This window comes from Serinus canaria, chromosome 10, assembly GCF_022539315.1.
Source record: "Serinus canaria isolate serCan28SL12 chromosome 10, serCan2020, whole genome shotgun sequence".
Lineage (NCBI taxonomy): Eukaryota > Metazoa > Chordata > Aves > Passeriformes > Fringillidae > Serinus > Serinus canaria.
The window spans coordinates 14,502,797-14,517,534 of NC_066324.1; the positions used below are offsets into that span (position 1 = coordinate 14,502,797).

The following is a 14,738-nucleotide window of genomic DNA, read 5'->3' on the forward strand; positions in this document are numbered from 1 at the left end:
ACCCTTCTCTTCCCCCCCCCGCCCCCCCACCCCCCGGCCTCTGTGTCCCCACAGAGGGCCACGGGCTCTGGTTCCCCACCCGCGGTGCCCCTGAGGGGCGGAATGCGGCCCAGGCCAGCTCTGCGTTCACTGATTTGCTCCCGAACGAGGGGGCATCGTGAGGATAAAGCGAGGACACCGCGGTGACAACGTGAGGACACCACGGTGCCAGCACGGCCCGGCCCAGGCGCGGTCAGTCCCGTCCCCTCAGATCCGGGCGGGAAGGCGCCCCCTGGCGGCGCCCCCTCACGGCTCCCCTCACGGCTCCCCTCACGGCGCCCCCTCACGGCGCCCTCTCACGGCACCCCCTCACGGCTTCCCTCACGGCTCCCCTCACGGCTCCCCTCACGGCGCCCCCTCACGGCTCCCCTCACGGCGCCCCCTCACGGCGCCCCCTCACGGCTCCCCTCACGGCGCCCCCTCACGGCTCCCCCTCACGGCTCCCCTCACGGCTCCCCTCACGGCGCCCCTCACGGCGCCCCCTGGCGGCGGCCGTGCGTGCACTGCTGCCCCCTAGCGCTCCTCGGGATCGCCGCAGGCGCTGGAAGCCGCAGAGATCAAAGGAGATCTCTGTAATTCTCACGAAACTCAAGTGCAGATCATCCAAAAAAACCCAAACGTGTCACATAAATTCATCTTGAGTTACTTTATTTTCCACAATAATAAAAAATAAATTAGTCATAAACAAAAATAGTTAACATTTTTTCATCAAAGAGAAAATGTATACAATATGAAAATGATGCTGTACAGTTCTGGTTCAGGTACATTGCCATGGATATATATTCCTGAACGAGTCAGAAAGCAATTTGCTTATGCTCTCCCCCTTTAATTCACTCAAGGAACTGGCTAATCAGAAGGTTCAGAAAACTGTATTATGGATTTACAGTATGACATATATACAAAAATATATATGTAATACCTGTGCTATAAAATTCCCTAAAAAGATGGGTTAGTATAATGAAAAAGCTGGACAAAATCTGAATGGTATACGTAAATAAATACATATTAGGTCCCTTTTAATAAAAAAATCTGCCTATTCTAAATATTTGAAATATTTTGGTGCAGTGGCTTGTTCCATAGACAGAGCTCAGAATTACATATTTCCCATAGACATCTTGTATTTACAAATAAGAAAATAAGTTATAATAAAGTATATCCTTCTGCCAAAATCAATTATGAGGGTCAAATAGACAATTTTATACATATTAAAAAAAAGTTAGGGCTTCTTTTGTCTCCCGTCCTTCCTGATGCTCTCTTTAGATCCTGAGTGACTATGATGGGACTTCACAAGCTCCTATGTACCCAACCCTGCCAAGGCCACTGGTCTCAAGAGACCCAAACACAGTGTGGAAATCCAGGTCAGCAGCAGTGATGTGCTGAAAGGCCAATGATCCATCACAATTAAGCTCCCCTCCTCTCCAGGTATGATGCTACTTGTCTGCATCCAGTTACAGTACATGGGGATATAGAAAACTGGGGACTCTTGCTCCTCTGAACTTCTGGTTATTAAAAGGTGAGAAGTAAAGAACCAAATTCAGGTCTGCTATGAATCCTCTGAAATTGAATTTTCTCCCTTTCCCCCAGACTGAATTTCACCCACAGTGAAACATCATCATGATTACAAGTTTGCTTTAAAATATATTGAAAAGGTTGAGTGGATGATTTTTCATTTCTGATACAGAAATAATTATATTACTCTGTTTTCTAAACAATGCCTAATTTCATCTCCCACAAACATTCTATAAGTATAGCAATAAATAAAGTTTACTTTCATGTTCAAAATTTCATGGTTTTTGTTCCAATTCCAGGCATGAACATGAATTATCTGCCCAATACACAGAACAGCTCCTAGGAAGGACACTAAGTCTCAGGAAAACCAGATAAACACATGGCTTTTTCTTTGTGAGGACCATAACTATTTCTGTGCAATACATGTTACATATGAGAATAAAGGGGCACCCAGACTTCAACAGCTGTGCAACCACAGCTTCACTGCACAGGAATTAATTCAGTATGTCCTTTACTACTACGCATTTTAAACTAGCCAGCATGGACATACACAGACACAAAAATCCAGGGGCTGGCAAAAATACAGCTCTCTTTACAGCTGGGCTTATTTCTAACATGGATTCTTATAAACCAAAGGCCAGTTCAGGATCTTCAGCAATTCTGGCAAAATTTAATATTGTCATCCAAAGGACAAAGGGATGAACGTGGGATAAGGAGAGGAGAAGCATTAGTGTTGGTGTAAAAAGGAGATCAGCCAGGACGAGGATGGGGAAAACCAAAGCCCTAGAAGGCACATTTTACTACTTACAGTGGTACATGCTATAAAGAGAGGAGGCCAAGCCTCCTGTACCAGCCCTACATGAGCCATAAGCTGTTTGAGCACCTTCCTCCCTCAGTGATGACCACTGGCACAGTCCAGGACTGCAAGACTGCACCACATTGCCCCAACACTGGGATCTAAGCAGTAACACTAAACACTGCTTGATTCATACACAAGTTCTCCACTGGCTGAAGTACTGGGAAAAAGCAGGATGTTGATGCGTGTAATGAAGAAGAGAGCAGTTCCCTGAGCAGGGATTCTGAGCTGGTCCTGCAGTGAGCCTGTGGCCACCCTGCAGGGGTGGGCTTCCAGGCTGGCAGGCCTGCAGCACAGCCAGGGGCACTCCCAGCACTGCCCTGCCTCCTAACCAGCACTGCCCTGCTCAGAGCCCTGGGGCTGAAGGTCACAGAGCAAAGCAAACACTGACTGCCTCACTGCTGGCCAAGGCAGACACACCCACAGGGTCATTCCCACAGGAACAACCCTCACACTTTCACACCATCTTCTGCGAGAGGAAGTGAATTCAGCCTCTCAAATTTGGTGTACACAAGGAATTCTCCCTCCACATGCTTGAGGATGACACTGCACAGGAGCTAGCAAACCTTAACAAGCCCTTGGTAAGTTGTTTATCAACTGCACCAGGAATCCTCCATTCTAAAAGGAAAGTGCTTTGAGACACAGGGCCTGCTCTGGATGAAGCTGATTTTGGCCAGCTGCATGTGTGTAAGACATGGAAGTTGTATGCAGATTTTACCCCATGAGCATGCTGGACTCTTTCAATAAAGTATCTAACTTACTCTGGTCTTCCTGGATTGCATAAGGCTTCTTCAAGGCAAGGAGGCATTTTCAAAGCAAAGCAATTCATCTTCAAGAAACAAAAAGCATTCTGCATTTTTTTTACTGATGTTAAATTGTCAGAAAAAGAAATTAAACCATTAAAAATCAGAAGTGTGCATAATTGATATTTGCAATTGGTAATATGCATAATATTTTACTTATACTGGTTTCACATCTGCTCTATGTCTACTAGATTCATTAAGGCCACCTTTGACTCACAGAAAATAAAGTCAAATCCCCTGCAGGCATCATCCTAAGTTGGGGCACTGTCTATTAGAACAAATACTTGTTATAGGTCCAATTTCAAAATCAGGCTTTGTGAGATGGTGAAATCTTTGCACAGCACTTGTGCAGACAATATTAGTATATCAAAGTGCTGATGAAAAGGGCTCATTAGTTCATTTTGCAGGAACAACTATTTTAGTAATGCTGACATATGAGAAGAGATGATAAATGATTAGGTTCAGCAGCATTCTGGTACTTTTCTTCCCATTAATATTTACTTACCATTAGATATTTAATTAGGTAAAACTATTTTTTTTTAATCTGGTTCATCTGAAAAATGCCTCTTTACTTAAAAATAAAGTACAGTTTGTATAACCACAGCTCACTACATTCAATTCACAAAGCAGCATACTTTGGATGTAATACAGGGTTATACTGCTATGTGTATGGATATATTTTTTGATAGCTCTCACTAACACTGTTTACTTTAGTGGAAGTTTAACAGAACCTACACGATGATCATCTTTGTACAATAAGCTAATGGCCATATATTCCAGAGCAAAAGAACAGATTTTATAAAAGAGGGGGATAAAATCTTTTATAAAATCTGTGTGCTGAGTCACTGATGGTCTCACAGCCAAAGCATGTGTAAGAGGAATTTGTTCTATGACTGCAAACCAGATTCCTTCTGCACCTCATTTGCCTTGGGGTTTCCAGGAAGCCTTTTTATGGAACAGGTATTTCCCTCAAGCTGACAGAAAAACATTTCCTTGGGATGAAATAGATAACAGCAAAATTATATAATGTATGTCAAGATTTGCTGCAATGAGATACACAGATGAAAATCTGTATTCAGAAGTAATGGATTCCAGAGCTGTTTACACTGCACTTTATCCATATCATTCTTTGGTCAAGAATCTAAGGAACGTAATGTGGTAACAAATCTGTAAGTTATCATTGTGGATAAATCTTTGTAATACAAGGAAACAGGACTGTGATGGATTAATGAACGTGAAGATTCCTAATTAGAGTTTCTGTTTCTAACAACTTTATGTCTGTTATTTACAGTGAAAAAGCCCAAGTCAAAGTGTACAGAAACAGCCAATGACATTTTTGGCTGACACACAACAATTTATAGTTACAAAGAGTACCTCCAAATTTTAGGGGAAACACTTCTTCATTTCATGGATCCAAACAGTAGTAGTTCATCATGTCCAAAATATATTTTCCAAGAGTGACCAAATCAAAACATTCAGAAGTTAATCTCAATGCAAGGCAGCTTTTAGACTACAGGAATTCCACCTTCCTGTGGCTCCAGCACATAAACTGATGTGACTGCTTTCACACCCAGCAACATTTACCTCCCAGCATTCCTTTCCACCAAAGCAGCAAGAAGAAAAGGATATACAATGAGGCTCAAACATGGCTCTGCATCAGTGGCAGGATACCTTAACCACACCTCTGGGATTGACTGAACATAGATTATTACAGCTTCTTTGCAACTCAGACATCAGGCACTTTAGGAACAGATGCATAGATGGGCACCACTAATTTACAAGCAATATGCTGTAATAAACAGCTGAATAAGCAGAGGTGTTTATTTTTTTCCCCTCAGCCTTATTTACACATTTGAAAGACCTCTCAAATAAAGGCTAGAGAACAAGCAGATAATGCAAAACCTCATCTGCACTGCATAGTACACTATTTGCCCTTAGCAAGTCTCAAGGCTTAGTATAGAAATTGCAGAAATGAAAAATCACCACTTAAATTCAGCTCTAAGTCTGCAGCCATTCTTAAGTAACAGGAAATGAATGGTATGAATAGATCAGCACAATGGAACACTGAGCAAAAAAAGACAAGTATGTTGTAATAACTGATCAAAACCTTAAGAATGCCAATAGCTAAGACCCCTTTGAATAGATACTCAGCTACCAGACTCATACTGCTGCCTGATACCAGGAGTAACAGACTGCTCTAAGGCACACAGGCCTCTCTCCTTTGGTGGTTGTTTCAGAAACTGGTGACATCTCCAGACTAGGTCTGAATAAAGTACTTTGGTTTGGCAGTTGTTAAACAATAGTGCAGAGACAAGAATTAGGCAAGATCCCAGTTCTGAAATAAGTCCCCTACAGAAAAAAGACCTCACCAATGGAAACAATCACTTTTTATACCAGCAAAGGCTCTTCACCTTTCTGGTTAACCTGTCTCACTGACAGCTGCAGCTGTTAAAGACTTAAGGAGTTAGACACTAGTGTCACTCTGGTAGGGAACGGATTTTAAAATCCATACAAAATTATAAAAGTATGTCTTCGTGAGTTTATGAATTAAATATAAAGGCACCTTCTGGCAGTCAAGTGTGTATACATTTGCTGCCTAAGGACAGGACATCACTTAAAAGGACAACTGAGAGACCTTAACAGTGACTCTGATTTATTATGAATGGACTGAAGTAGTTAAAAATAAATGTTAGAGTGCTAGGAAACTGATGATAAATGCTTTTCAAGGGTCTGGTTCTTTGGGAAGTCATTTTTCTCATGCATGTTTCATTGATTTAGTCCTCTAACTTAAGGCAGTCCAAAAAACCAAGTAAGCACTCAGAAAATAATGGAGCAGCTGCATCCATACTGGTCAATTATCTCCAGTAATTGACTGCAATTGATTTTAGTTTTCATTAATTTCACAATCTTAAGGCCAGTATGTTCCTTAAGTATCTGATGAGCAGGTGCAAATAATAGTATCATTAAAAATGAATGCTTTTAAAAAATCATGATTTTACAACAAACATCCTAAAAGAGATAACTGCACAATAACTGAAAGGGTGTGAGATTTAACCAAAGTCTTGATGCACTCAGCAATATAAACCCCATCTGTAGGAAGCTCCGAGTGCTGCAGTCCAAGCAGCACTGCCCAGGCTCCATGTGCAGAGTGCCAGTGGTGCTGTGAGCAGGGCAGGGTGTGTTATCTGCGGCCCAGGAAGCCTGGCTGTCTGTTTGCCACGCGGCTGCAGGAGGCACAGCAGGCTGATTTGTAGTAGGTGTACACACAGAGCCGGGCCTGAACCACCACGTTGCAGTTGTAGTATTTATCCTTGCAGTTCTCATCTGTGGAGAGAAAGGAAGAGAGAAGAAATTAAAGAAACTGTACCAGAGCAACAAATAATCAGTTCTCTTCCTTTTACCATGTAAAACCTCTTGAACCTGTATTTAAAAATTCACTGTCAGCTTAAAACATGTTATCTAAGCAAATAAATCAGATTATTTAGGATTTCATTTCAAGATACATAAAGCATTGAAGAAATGTAGCTATCCCCATTTCCCCAGGTTTTTAATGTTGTTATCTTAAAGTATGTTGAATAATTCCCAACTGAAAGTTGCTGGAGAACATTCAGAGTTAAAACTGTCTCTACATTCCTGCATCTTTCTCTTCCTAGCCATTCTCATTACTATAAAAATCAAATCTGTATGAGATGAATGACTAATTCCAATGCAAATTAAGTGGGTCCCCGTATTTACTATATACAAAAGGAAATTGCTTCATTGCACTTAATACCTTAGTTTAATTTTGTTGGTTCATATAGAACCTGTTTCCAAATACAGTATATAATGATCCTTTTTTTTGTTTGTTTGTTTTAAATACTCTTCCAAGAGAAACCTTGGAGAATGCAAGGAGGCTGCAGAAAAACACCCTGTATTTACCACTTTCACAGAAGCAAATCTCTCACATTCTCAGCAACTTCAAGAATAAGCCAGTTTCTTACACATTACAAGGAAAACATTTTCACAGGAAACCTACTTTTAAATCACAGAAAAGAGCTGTATTTTGTGTAAAAATAAAACCCTGAACTCAATAAAGAAAATATACTATTAAAGTCTATAAAATAACTTCTCCACTAGATGGAGTTCCACAGTTAAAACAGAAGTTTCCTCTGCCTTACCTATTTCAGGGACACAATCCTGGGTATTACAGGGCTCCTTCTCTTCGGGTTTGAGCTGTGGGTCACACTGAGAACTGGCTGCCATGTCATCTGACAGACACCGCACCTCGCGCACCCGAAACCCTCCTTCGCAGGACTTGGAACACTGAAACAATTCAGCTCAAGTTCATGAGGGCCATAGGAGATGTGTAATTACAGAAAGCAAACAAGGGAACCTTGATGACAGACCCAGGTATCATTGCAGCCTTTTATCAACTTCACCCTACTGGGTTTTATTTTCTACCTAGGAAGCCCTTTATATACAGGTAAAATTTTCTTCAAGATTCCCAAACATTTTTGACCACAGGAGCAACAACCACACAAATAAACATTGTGGATGCCATGCAACTGAAATCAAACTAGAGTTCCCTTTCTGAATTTATTACTTAGCATCTGCTTCTTTAATTAGTCTGGTTGTTTGCTCATTTAGATGTATCTCCCAAATCTACTCTTTCCATAGTGTTCATATTTCCTGCTTTAAGAACTTAACTGCTCTGAACTTTATTACTTGACTGCCCTGCCCTCCACTCTCCCTTTTGCCATTTATATACAAGCAAGAATAATTTTAATTACTTTTTTTTCCCTAGCACTCAATTATTTTTCACTTCTTGCAGCACAATGATTTTACTAACCATTCTAAGTTTCTCTGAATTTCTAAAGGAAATATTTCTGTGCTCCTTCAGGCTCTGTTATGAAGCCAGAGACTTTTGTACTTGCTTGTTATGGTACTTTTAAAGCCAATTATTACACATTTCTGCCCATACTGAAGCAAATCCCCATCGGCCAAGGATTTTGCCTGAGTGAGGTCTTTGAGATTTGGCTCACTGTCCAGTTTGACCTAATGTTCAAAACTTAATTAAACCTGGGTCATTTACGATTAAAACCGTAATAGCTCAAAACTAGTAAGAATGTTTTCTTTCTGACTTTTTTGGCATAATTATTTCTTTTCCTAACACTGCATAAACAACTTACCATGGCCATAAAATCATATATTGTAAAAAACTAACCAAAGTAGTTCTCAATACTATATTTTTAACTGTTTTTTCATCTTTAAGTACAACCTTTACCCACATGTGAAAGGGCAGCCATGTGCAACAGTAACAGAACATGGATTTTTCTGGAGTTTCTCCTGCTACATGCCTGTATAGAACACTGTAATTATTCCACATCCACATCTAGCCATAAGGACTTCAAGTATACAGAGATCTTAAGTACTTAGAATGGAACCAAGGCTCACATCACACTCCACACAAACCATTCTGAGCAGCATCCACATTGCAGAGCTGCCAGTGGCAATCTGACCTATGGCTCAACAAAGGGTCCAAGTGACTGCATTCCATCCGGTGTCATCTCATCCTAAGATGACAGTGGACTTCCTGATTTTCATTAAGGACAAAAATGTTGATTTTTTTTTTGGCAGAAAACCAATAATCTATGTCAGATATAGGAAATTACAGATGAAATTGAAGTGTTTTGTGGCACAGTGGTGAATGTAGCTGGTCCACTTCCAGGGGAAACAGAAGATATATGAAGCTGTACAACACATTTTCTCCCAGTGAAGTTCTAAGTATTACAGTAAAGACTTCACAGTAAAATATTATTGTAAAACTAACTCTAAGAAATTAATACATCCCTCATTCTTTATTAAATACTCCTTAATTTTAATGAAACTAGAGATCTAAAAGGAACTTCTAAGTACACCACACTGTCTCACTGTAAGGGCCAAAGCAACTTTATAAAACAGGAAGATTCTATGAAGAAGACATCAATGATACAAAGACACCTGTGCAGTGTCTCTTTCTGGTCAAGATACTTCCTGAATTTTCTACGTTCCACCAGGCAAAGAGAATGCTTTCTTTTTATTATCATTCCTGTGCAAAGTTAAATCAATTTCACGATGGGTGGTTGTATGCAAATAGTGTTCTCCTTCAATATAAACAGAAAAAGATGTGTCAAACCAAGTACAGATACAGGAAAACATGACAGACTTACCGTGCTCCATTCTGTATGAAACCACTTAGATCCACATGGTTTGAGGTAGCAGGACTGCTGGCTGGGAGGTTTTTCCAAATATGAACATTCATAGGGGTTCAAAACATCAAAATTACCTTCAGTTTTCCTAACACAAATTACTTCTCTCTGCTGAGTTCCACTACCACATTCAGTAGAGCACTGCATCAGGGAACAAAAAAAAGTGGGGAAATCTGTTATTCTCCTCATGTCCTTCAACTTGTTTACAAAGTAACATTTCTCCACATCACATGGTACCATGGACTCAAGACATAGTTCTAATTATCTTCATGAAGAAGACATATGACTCTAAGTGCACTTCTGGAAAAATCTCAAAGCATAGTTTTACCTGTAGCTACAAAAAGAAACTGGTATTTATTTTCTCAATCAACAGAGAAGCATAACTCACTTTCTCCATAAGCAGAGTTACTGTTTCTTGCTGAAGCAGGATCCTATGTGCTGCACTGAACTTTGGAGGGTTATAAGGTCAGAGCACAGTTTTGCAGCTTTACAAAGCCTCACATTCTGTGCTGTTTTTAGAAAATGCCTTGATCTGCCAGGGAGTTATTTTCATGCTTGCAAGTATCTATGTGATGTAGTGTTGGTTCCAGTTCTGAAAAGTGAATTTGACTCACTTGGATTCCTACTGCCCATTTAAAGGTTAAGTACACACACAATACTGTTTCTGGCACTTGTAAAAAGGTTTTTAGAAGATGATTACAGCAACATATTGGTTTCTAGGTTGCATAAAGGACTGTGATTTTCAGAAGGCTTTTTCCAGCCTAAACCAATGAAACATTCCTAACACTGGGGATTTTCTTTATATTTTTGGTAGAATTTACAATCCCTTTACCAGATTCCCACAAAACTCTTGAGCAGAATGAAAAACCTTAAGATAAATGCACCCAAATAAATTCTACATGAAGTACAGTAACTGCGCATTCTTTAACACAAAACATCTCTTTCAATGGCTCCTCCTAAAGGCACAATGTGAACACCCCACCTTAGCTCTAAGGCCAGCCCTCCGTGCTCCCCACTGCTCTGCCTTACTGACTGCTCTCATCTTGCTATTAAAAACCAGGTAGAGCAGCCAGAACTAGGCCAGTAGAACTGATCTTGTCAGACACAGCTTTCACATCAGTAAAGATTTTGATTGTGTGCATCAAACAATTCAATTGCAAAGAAAAAAGGTGAATTAAAAGAATAGTCAGGATGCTCTGAACTGAACACCTTTCCAGCACAGCAAAAATGGGTACAGAGTTCCTACTGACTGTCTGGAGCAGTCTGAGTAACAAGGCCTGGATTTCACCTGTTATTAGAACTGCAGATTAAGATTTTTTAAATCTGAATTTGTTATTATTGTTATACATATTCTTATACACTATAATTATTACTTGCACTTGAAAGCATTAGCATAGTAGTAGCCCTGTAATCTCCCCCTCAGCTGTAGCAGTTTAACTTCCAGCTCCTTATCTCCTGGAAGGACTGTGGGATCTGCTGTGCAGTGAGTTAACAGCACAGTTCCACCAAGTGCTTGTGGCCCTCCCCCAAGCAGTCCCAAAGGCTCTCCAGGCAATGCCAGAGCCCACACAAAGGGACACAAATGCCTGGGCAGAGTTAACAGCTCCTGAAATGCCTTTGTACCTGACCGAAGAAACGTTCATTTGGAACAAGGGCTACCAGATGTGGATGAAGGGAAGCATTAACTTTGAGGACAGAGTATCAGTATAGAGGCCACTAACCAAAATTTGTTCTTTTGCCTATTGTAATGGCTTTCAGTACAACAATGCCAAAGCTAACTTTTGGATTTAGCCATTGCTTTTTGCCTTCTTTATCTTTTGGAAATGTCATATGCATACATATGTATAGGTATGTATCTCCCTGCATTTATGCACTATCACGAAGGCTCTACTTTAAGAATTTCAAATCCACTGCTTTAGTGTTTACCTGAACATGCTGAGCAGAATTCTGTCACCATTCTTTTCATAAATACACTGGGTCAGTAGGTGAAAAACAAAAAATGAAGATAGAGAGGAGAAGAAAAACATTTTTTTTCTTTTCATCAAAGTAAAAAAACTCAGCACAAGCTGAAAAGTATTGAACATCAGCTCAGTAAAATACAGGGAAAAATACCAAATAATATTCTAGAGAGAAATACTCTAGATACCAAATAGCTATATTTGGTATCTAGAGTATTTAGATATTCTAAAATACCAAAAAATACTCTAGAGAGATGAAGAAATACCTTATGGCACACATCTTTATTGAACTAAAATACAAGTTGAAAGTAAAATACCAGAAAAGCAGCAGATGAGTTAGATTTGGTGCCTGCCTTACCTGTGTCCAGCCCCCAGCAAACCACTCCAGCTTGCCGGCGCAGGGCCCGTTGTTGCAGGGCGTTGTTTCCGCGGGTCTGTTGCTGCCGCAGCCCTCCAGGGGCAGGCTGCTGACGTGGTTGGTCATGCAGAGCACGGAGCGGGTGCGGATCCCGTCCCCGCACTCGGCCGAGCACTGCGAGAGACACAACAGGGGCACCTGTGAGCCCGCAGACCGCACAGCCTTGGGAAGGATGGGAGTTTGACAGCCAAGGCTCACAGATATGTGTGCTAAGCAGAAAGATTTTTAAATGTGGAATCTGAAGAAGGAATAAAGATGGAAGCAAGTTTTGACATAGAAGAAAAGAATTGCTGAGCCAGTCTTACTGGCTAACCAAGGAGGCAAAGGGTGTGTTGGTTAGAAGGGGTTTTTATGGCTTAGAGCAAAGGATAAACCCACCCCAAAGAAGAAGATGTTTTTACCAAGCAGAAAGATAGCACAGGCAAACAAGTCAGCCAATGCTGCAAGTAGAAAAAAGGTCTCAGAATTTTCCACTGAAAGAAAACTGAAAAAAACTTCTAGCTTAAACTGTAATGTACTAACTTTTGGTGATTGGAGAATAGTAACATGAATATTGTAATTACAGTAGTCATGACAGGCTATAGATAAAAGTTAAGGTATAGATTGGTTCTAGTGTATTAAGATGCTCAGCAAAGAAAAGTATATAATGCAATGTAACCAAAACCAAAGGGTCTCCAGGCCTGCCTGCAGCTGGAGCTGCCAGCTGCAGGCACAGGCTCTGTCACCCACAACCCTGGGCTGCTGCAACATCTTGGATGGAATAAACTGCATTTTGGAGAGCGGCCTGGAGTCCCACATCCCTCATTTAGGCTCTCACAGCACAGGGAATAACAATGACAGTCATGGAAGTTAAGTAATTCATTCATTCAAAGTCAATTATTTTTACTTGTAATTCAGCTGCAGCAAATTGTCTTACAGTCTGAAAACACTACAAGTAGTACCTGTCTTTACAGTCAAAAACAAAAGGATTAGCTATGAAAGAACTCCCTTGGTTTACAGCTTTTTGTTAGCTTTCTTTTCCTTTCTTCTTCCTGTCCATAAATCCTTCCAGTTTTCATTTTATTAATCTTTCTTCACATTAATTAGTAGCTCTGAGAATGGGTAATTTCAATAAAAATAGGACAGCAGTCCTATTTCAGCCTTTGTTTTGCTCTCCGGGTTTCTCCTCCAAGTGTTCAAGCTGTCAGCCAGGTGGATCTTACACTGGCTGAAAGGACAAGGTCAGGAGAACTCTGAGGGCTGTGGCACTGGGAGTAAAGTGACAGCACAGCACATCCTGGGACTCCTCTATAGAACAAACTGACAGAGTCTGACAGCATAGAGAAGGAGAAGAATATGAATTATTTTGACAAGTCATTTCAAAAGATTCAGGTAAGTCCTCAGTAAGTAACTGTAACTACCAGGAGTTATTGCCCAGCCTGTTTCAACTAAAGTTTTAAAGCTGTTTTAGGAGAGGTGGCCATAGAAGCTTATGTCCATTCAATGTTGCTTTTTAATGATATGACTTTCCAGTAACTAATGCTCACCATTCTAAAAGTTACACTGCTAAATTCTGAAAGCTCTTACTAAATAAGTGATATGCAGATTTTTATGTCACCCATTCAGAGACAGTATGCATGTCACTCACAAATCACAGGATAAATTCCATTTATGCCCTTAGAGTTTGCTCTTTCATCTACTGAAGCAGGAAAGTATCTGGTATTTCACTGTCCTAAGGAGCATCAAACTATTGACATTTAAAAAACAAAAACATGCCAAGGAAATAAAGTCTCATGTTTGACTGTTCCTTTGTTGCCTAATTATTTCTTGATCTTCCCTTTTGTTTTCTGTTAAAATGCATTTAGCATTCCTTGTATAGACCATTAACAAAGAAGAAAAACCTATATGCAGCTCACTGAAAGATATGTATACAATGGAATTTAAACAAAGCAATTATATTTCACATGCAAAGAAACCCACAAATAAATATGTAATATATGATAGAAAAAGATGCATTTGATTGCTATTTCAGATTTTATTTTTAACATACAATGTAATTAGGAGAAACTGTGTATTACTTCCACAATGAGCACCACATTCCTTGTGAATGAATGTAACTCTGCATTAGAACATTAAAAAGATTTTAATAACTAAGAATGAGTCAAAAAACTGGTAATGAGACACAAAGTTGACCATTAACTTGATTTAGCTGCCATTGGTAACAGTGTCAGGGTTCACTCCAATAGTTCAGCTGCAAAACAGCAGATGCCATGACAACACCACTATGAACAACAGGACCAAGCAACACAGTCACTCATCTTCCTGAGAGAGCCCAGGGGCTGAAAATGCCATTGGTAGCAAACTGCTCTTTACTCACTTGCAGGGAAGAACACTGGTTACTTGTGTGAAACATGTAGTCATGTTACACTTATTTCACTGATACAGAATAGAAAACCACTTTTCCTATCAGCAAGTTGATTTCTTTCACAAGATGTTCAAATGGAATAGCAAAGCTTTACTGAAATGAAATACCTAGAGGACTAAAGAAGTGATTTATCTATTTAGAAGCAATTTTTCTAACCAAGTTCAATTTTGAAAAACTAGTAATTCAGGTTTCTTCCTCTATCTGCAAGATCAAGTAATTAAGCATCTCCTAAATGATGCCTAGAAATAACATAATGAACCTTTTCTGTTGGTGGTGCACAACAAAATTTTCCCCCTTCAAGCAGGTATGTAAAATAGATTCACCTCCTCAGCAAACCAATTTCATGGCTAAGGAGACCTTTTCAAGGTAAACTGGTAAAATATTTAAACTACAAGAATAATGTAAATTTTGCTAGTAGTGAACACTTTCCTGTTCACATAAACCACAACTAAACTACAATTAAACTACACCCATTTCAGACAGGCCACTCACAGGTGAGCTCAGCCCCACACCCTGGCTCCCAC

The 14,738-nt window shown here is 40.1% G+C and overlaps 1 protein-coding gene across 4 annotated transcripts in view; it reads right to left on the reverse strand.

Moving 5' to 3' along the window:
* Positions 1-670: 670 nt before the first annotated feature.
* THSD4 (thrombospondin type 1 domain containing 4) overlaps positions 671-14,738 on the reverse strand; it is a 227,725-nt gene continuing 213,657 nt past the window's right edge. For all 4 annotated transcript variants that reach the window (XM_050978373.1, XM_030228342.2, XM_030228340.2 and 1 more), the window contains exons 15-18: positions 11,751-11,924; positions 9,396-9,575; positions 7,365-7,509; positions 671-6,531 (exon numbers count right to left, since the gene is read on the reverse strand). In XM_050978373.1, the coding sequence (XP_050834330.1) occupies positions 6,389-6,531; positions 7,365-7,509; positions 9,396-9,575; positions 11,751-11,924 (642 nt within the window). In that variant the 3' untranslated portion in view covers positions 671-6,388. The remainder of the gene's footprint in view (positions 6,532-7,364; positions 7,510-9,395; positions 9,576-11,750; positions 11,925-14,738) is intronic.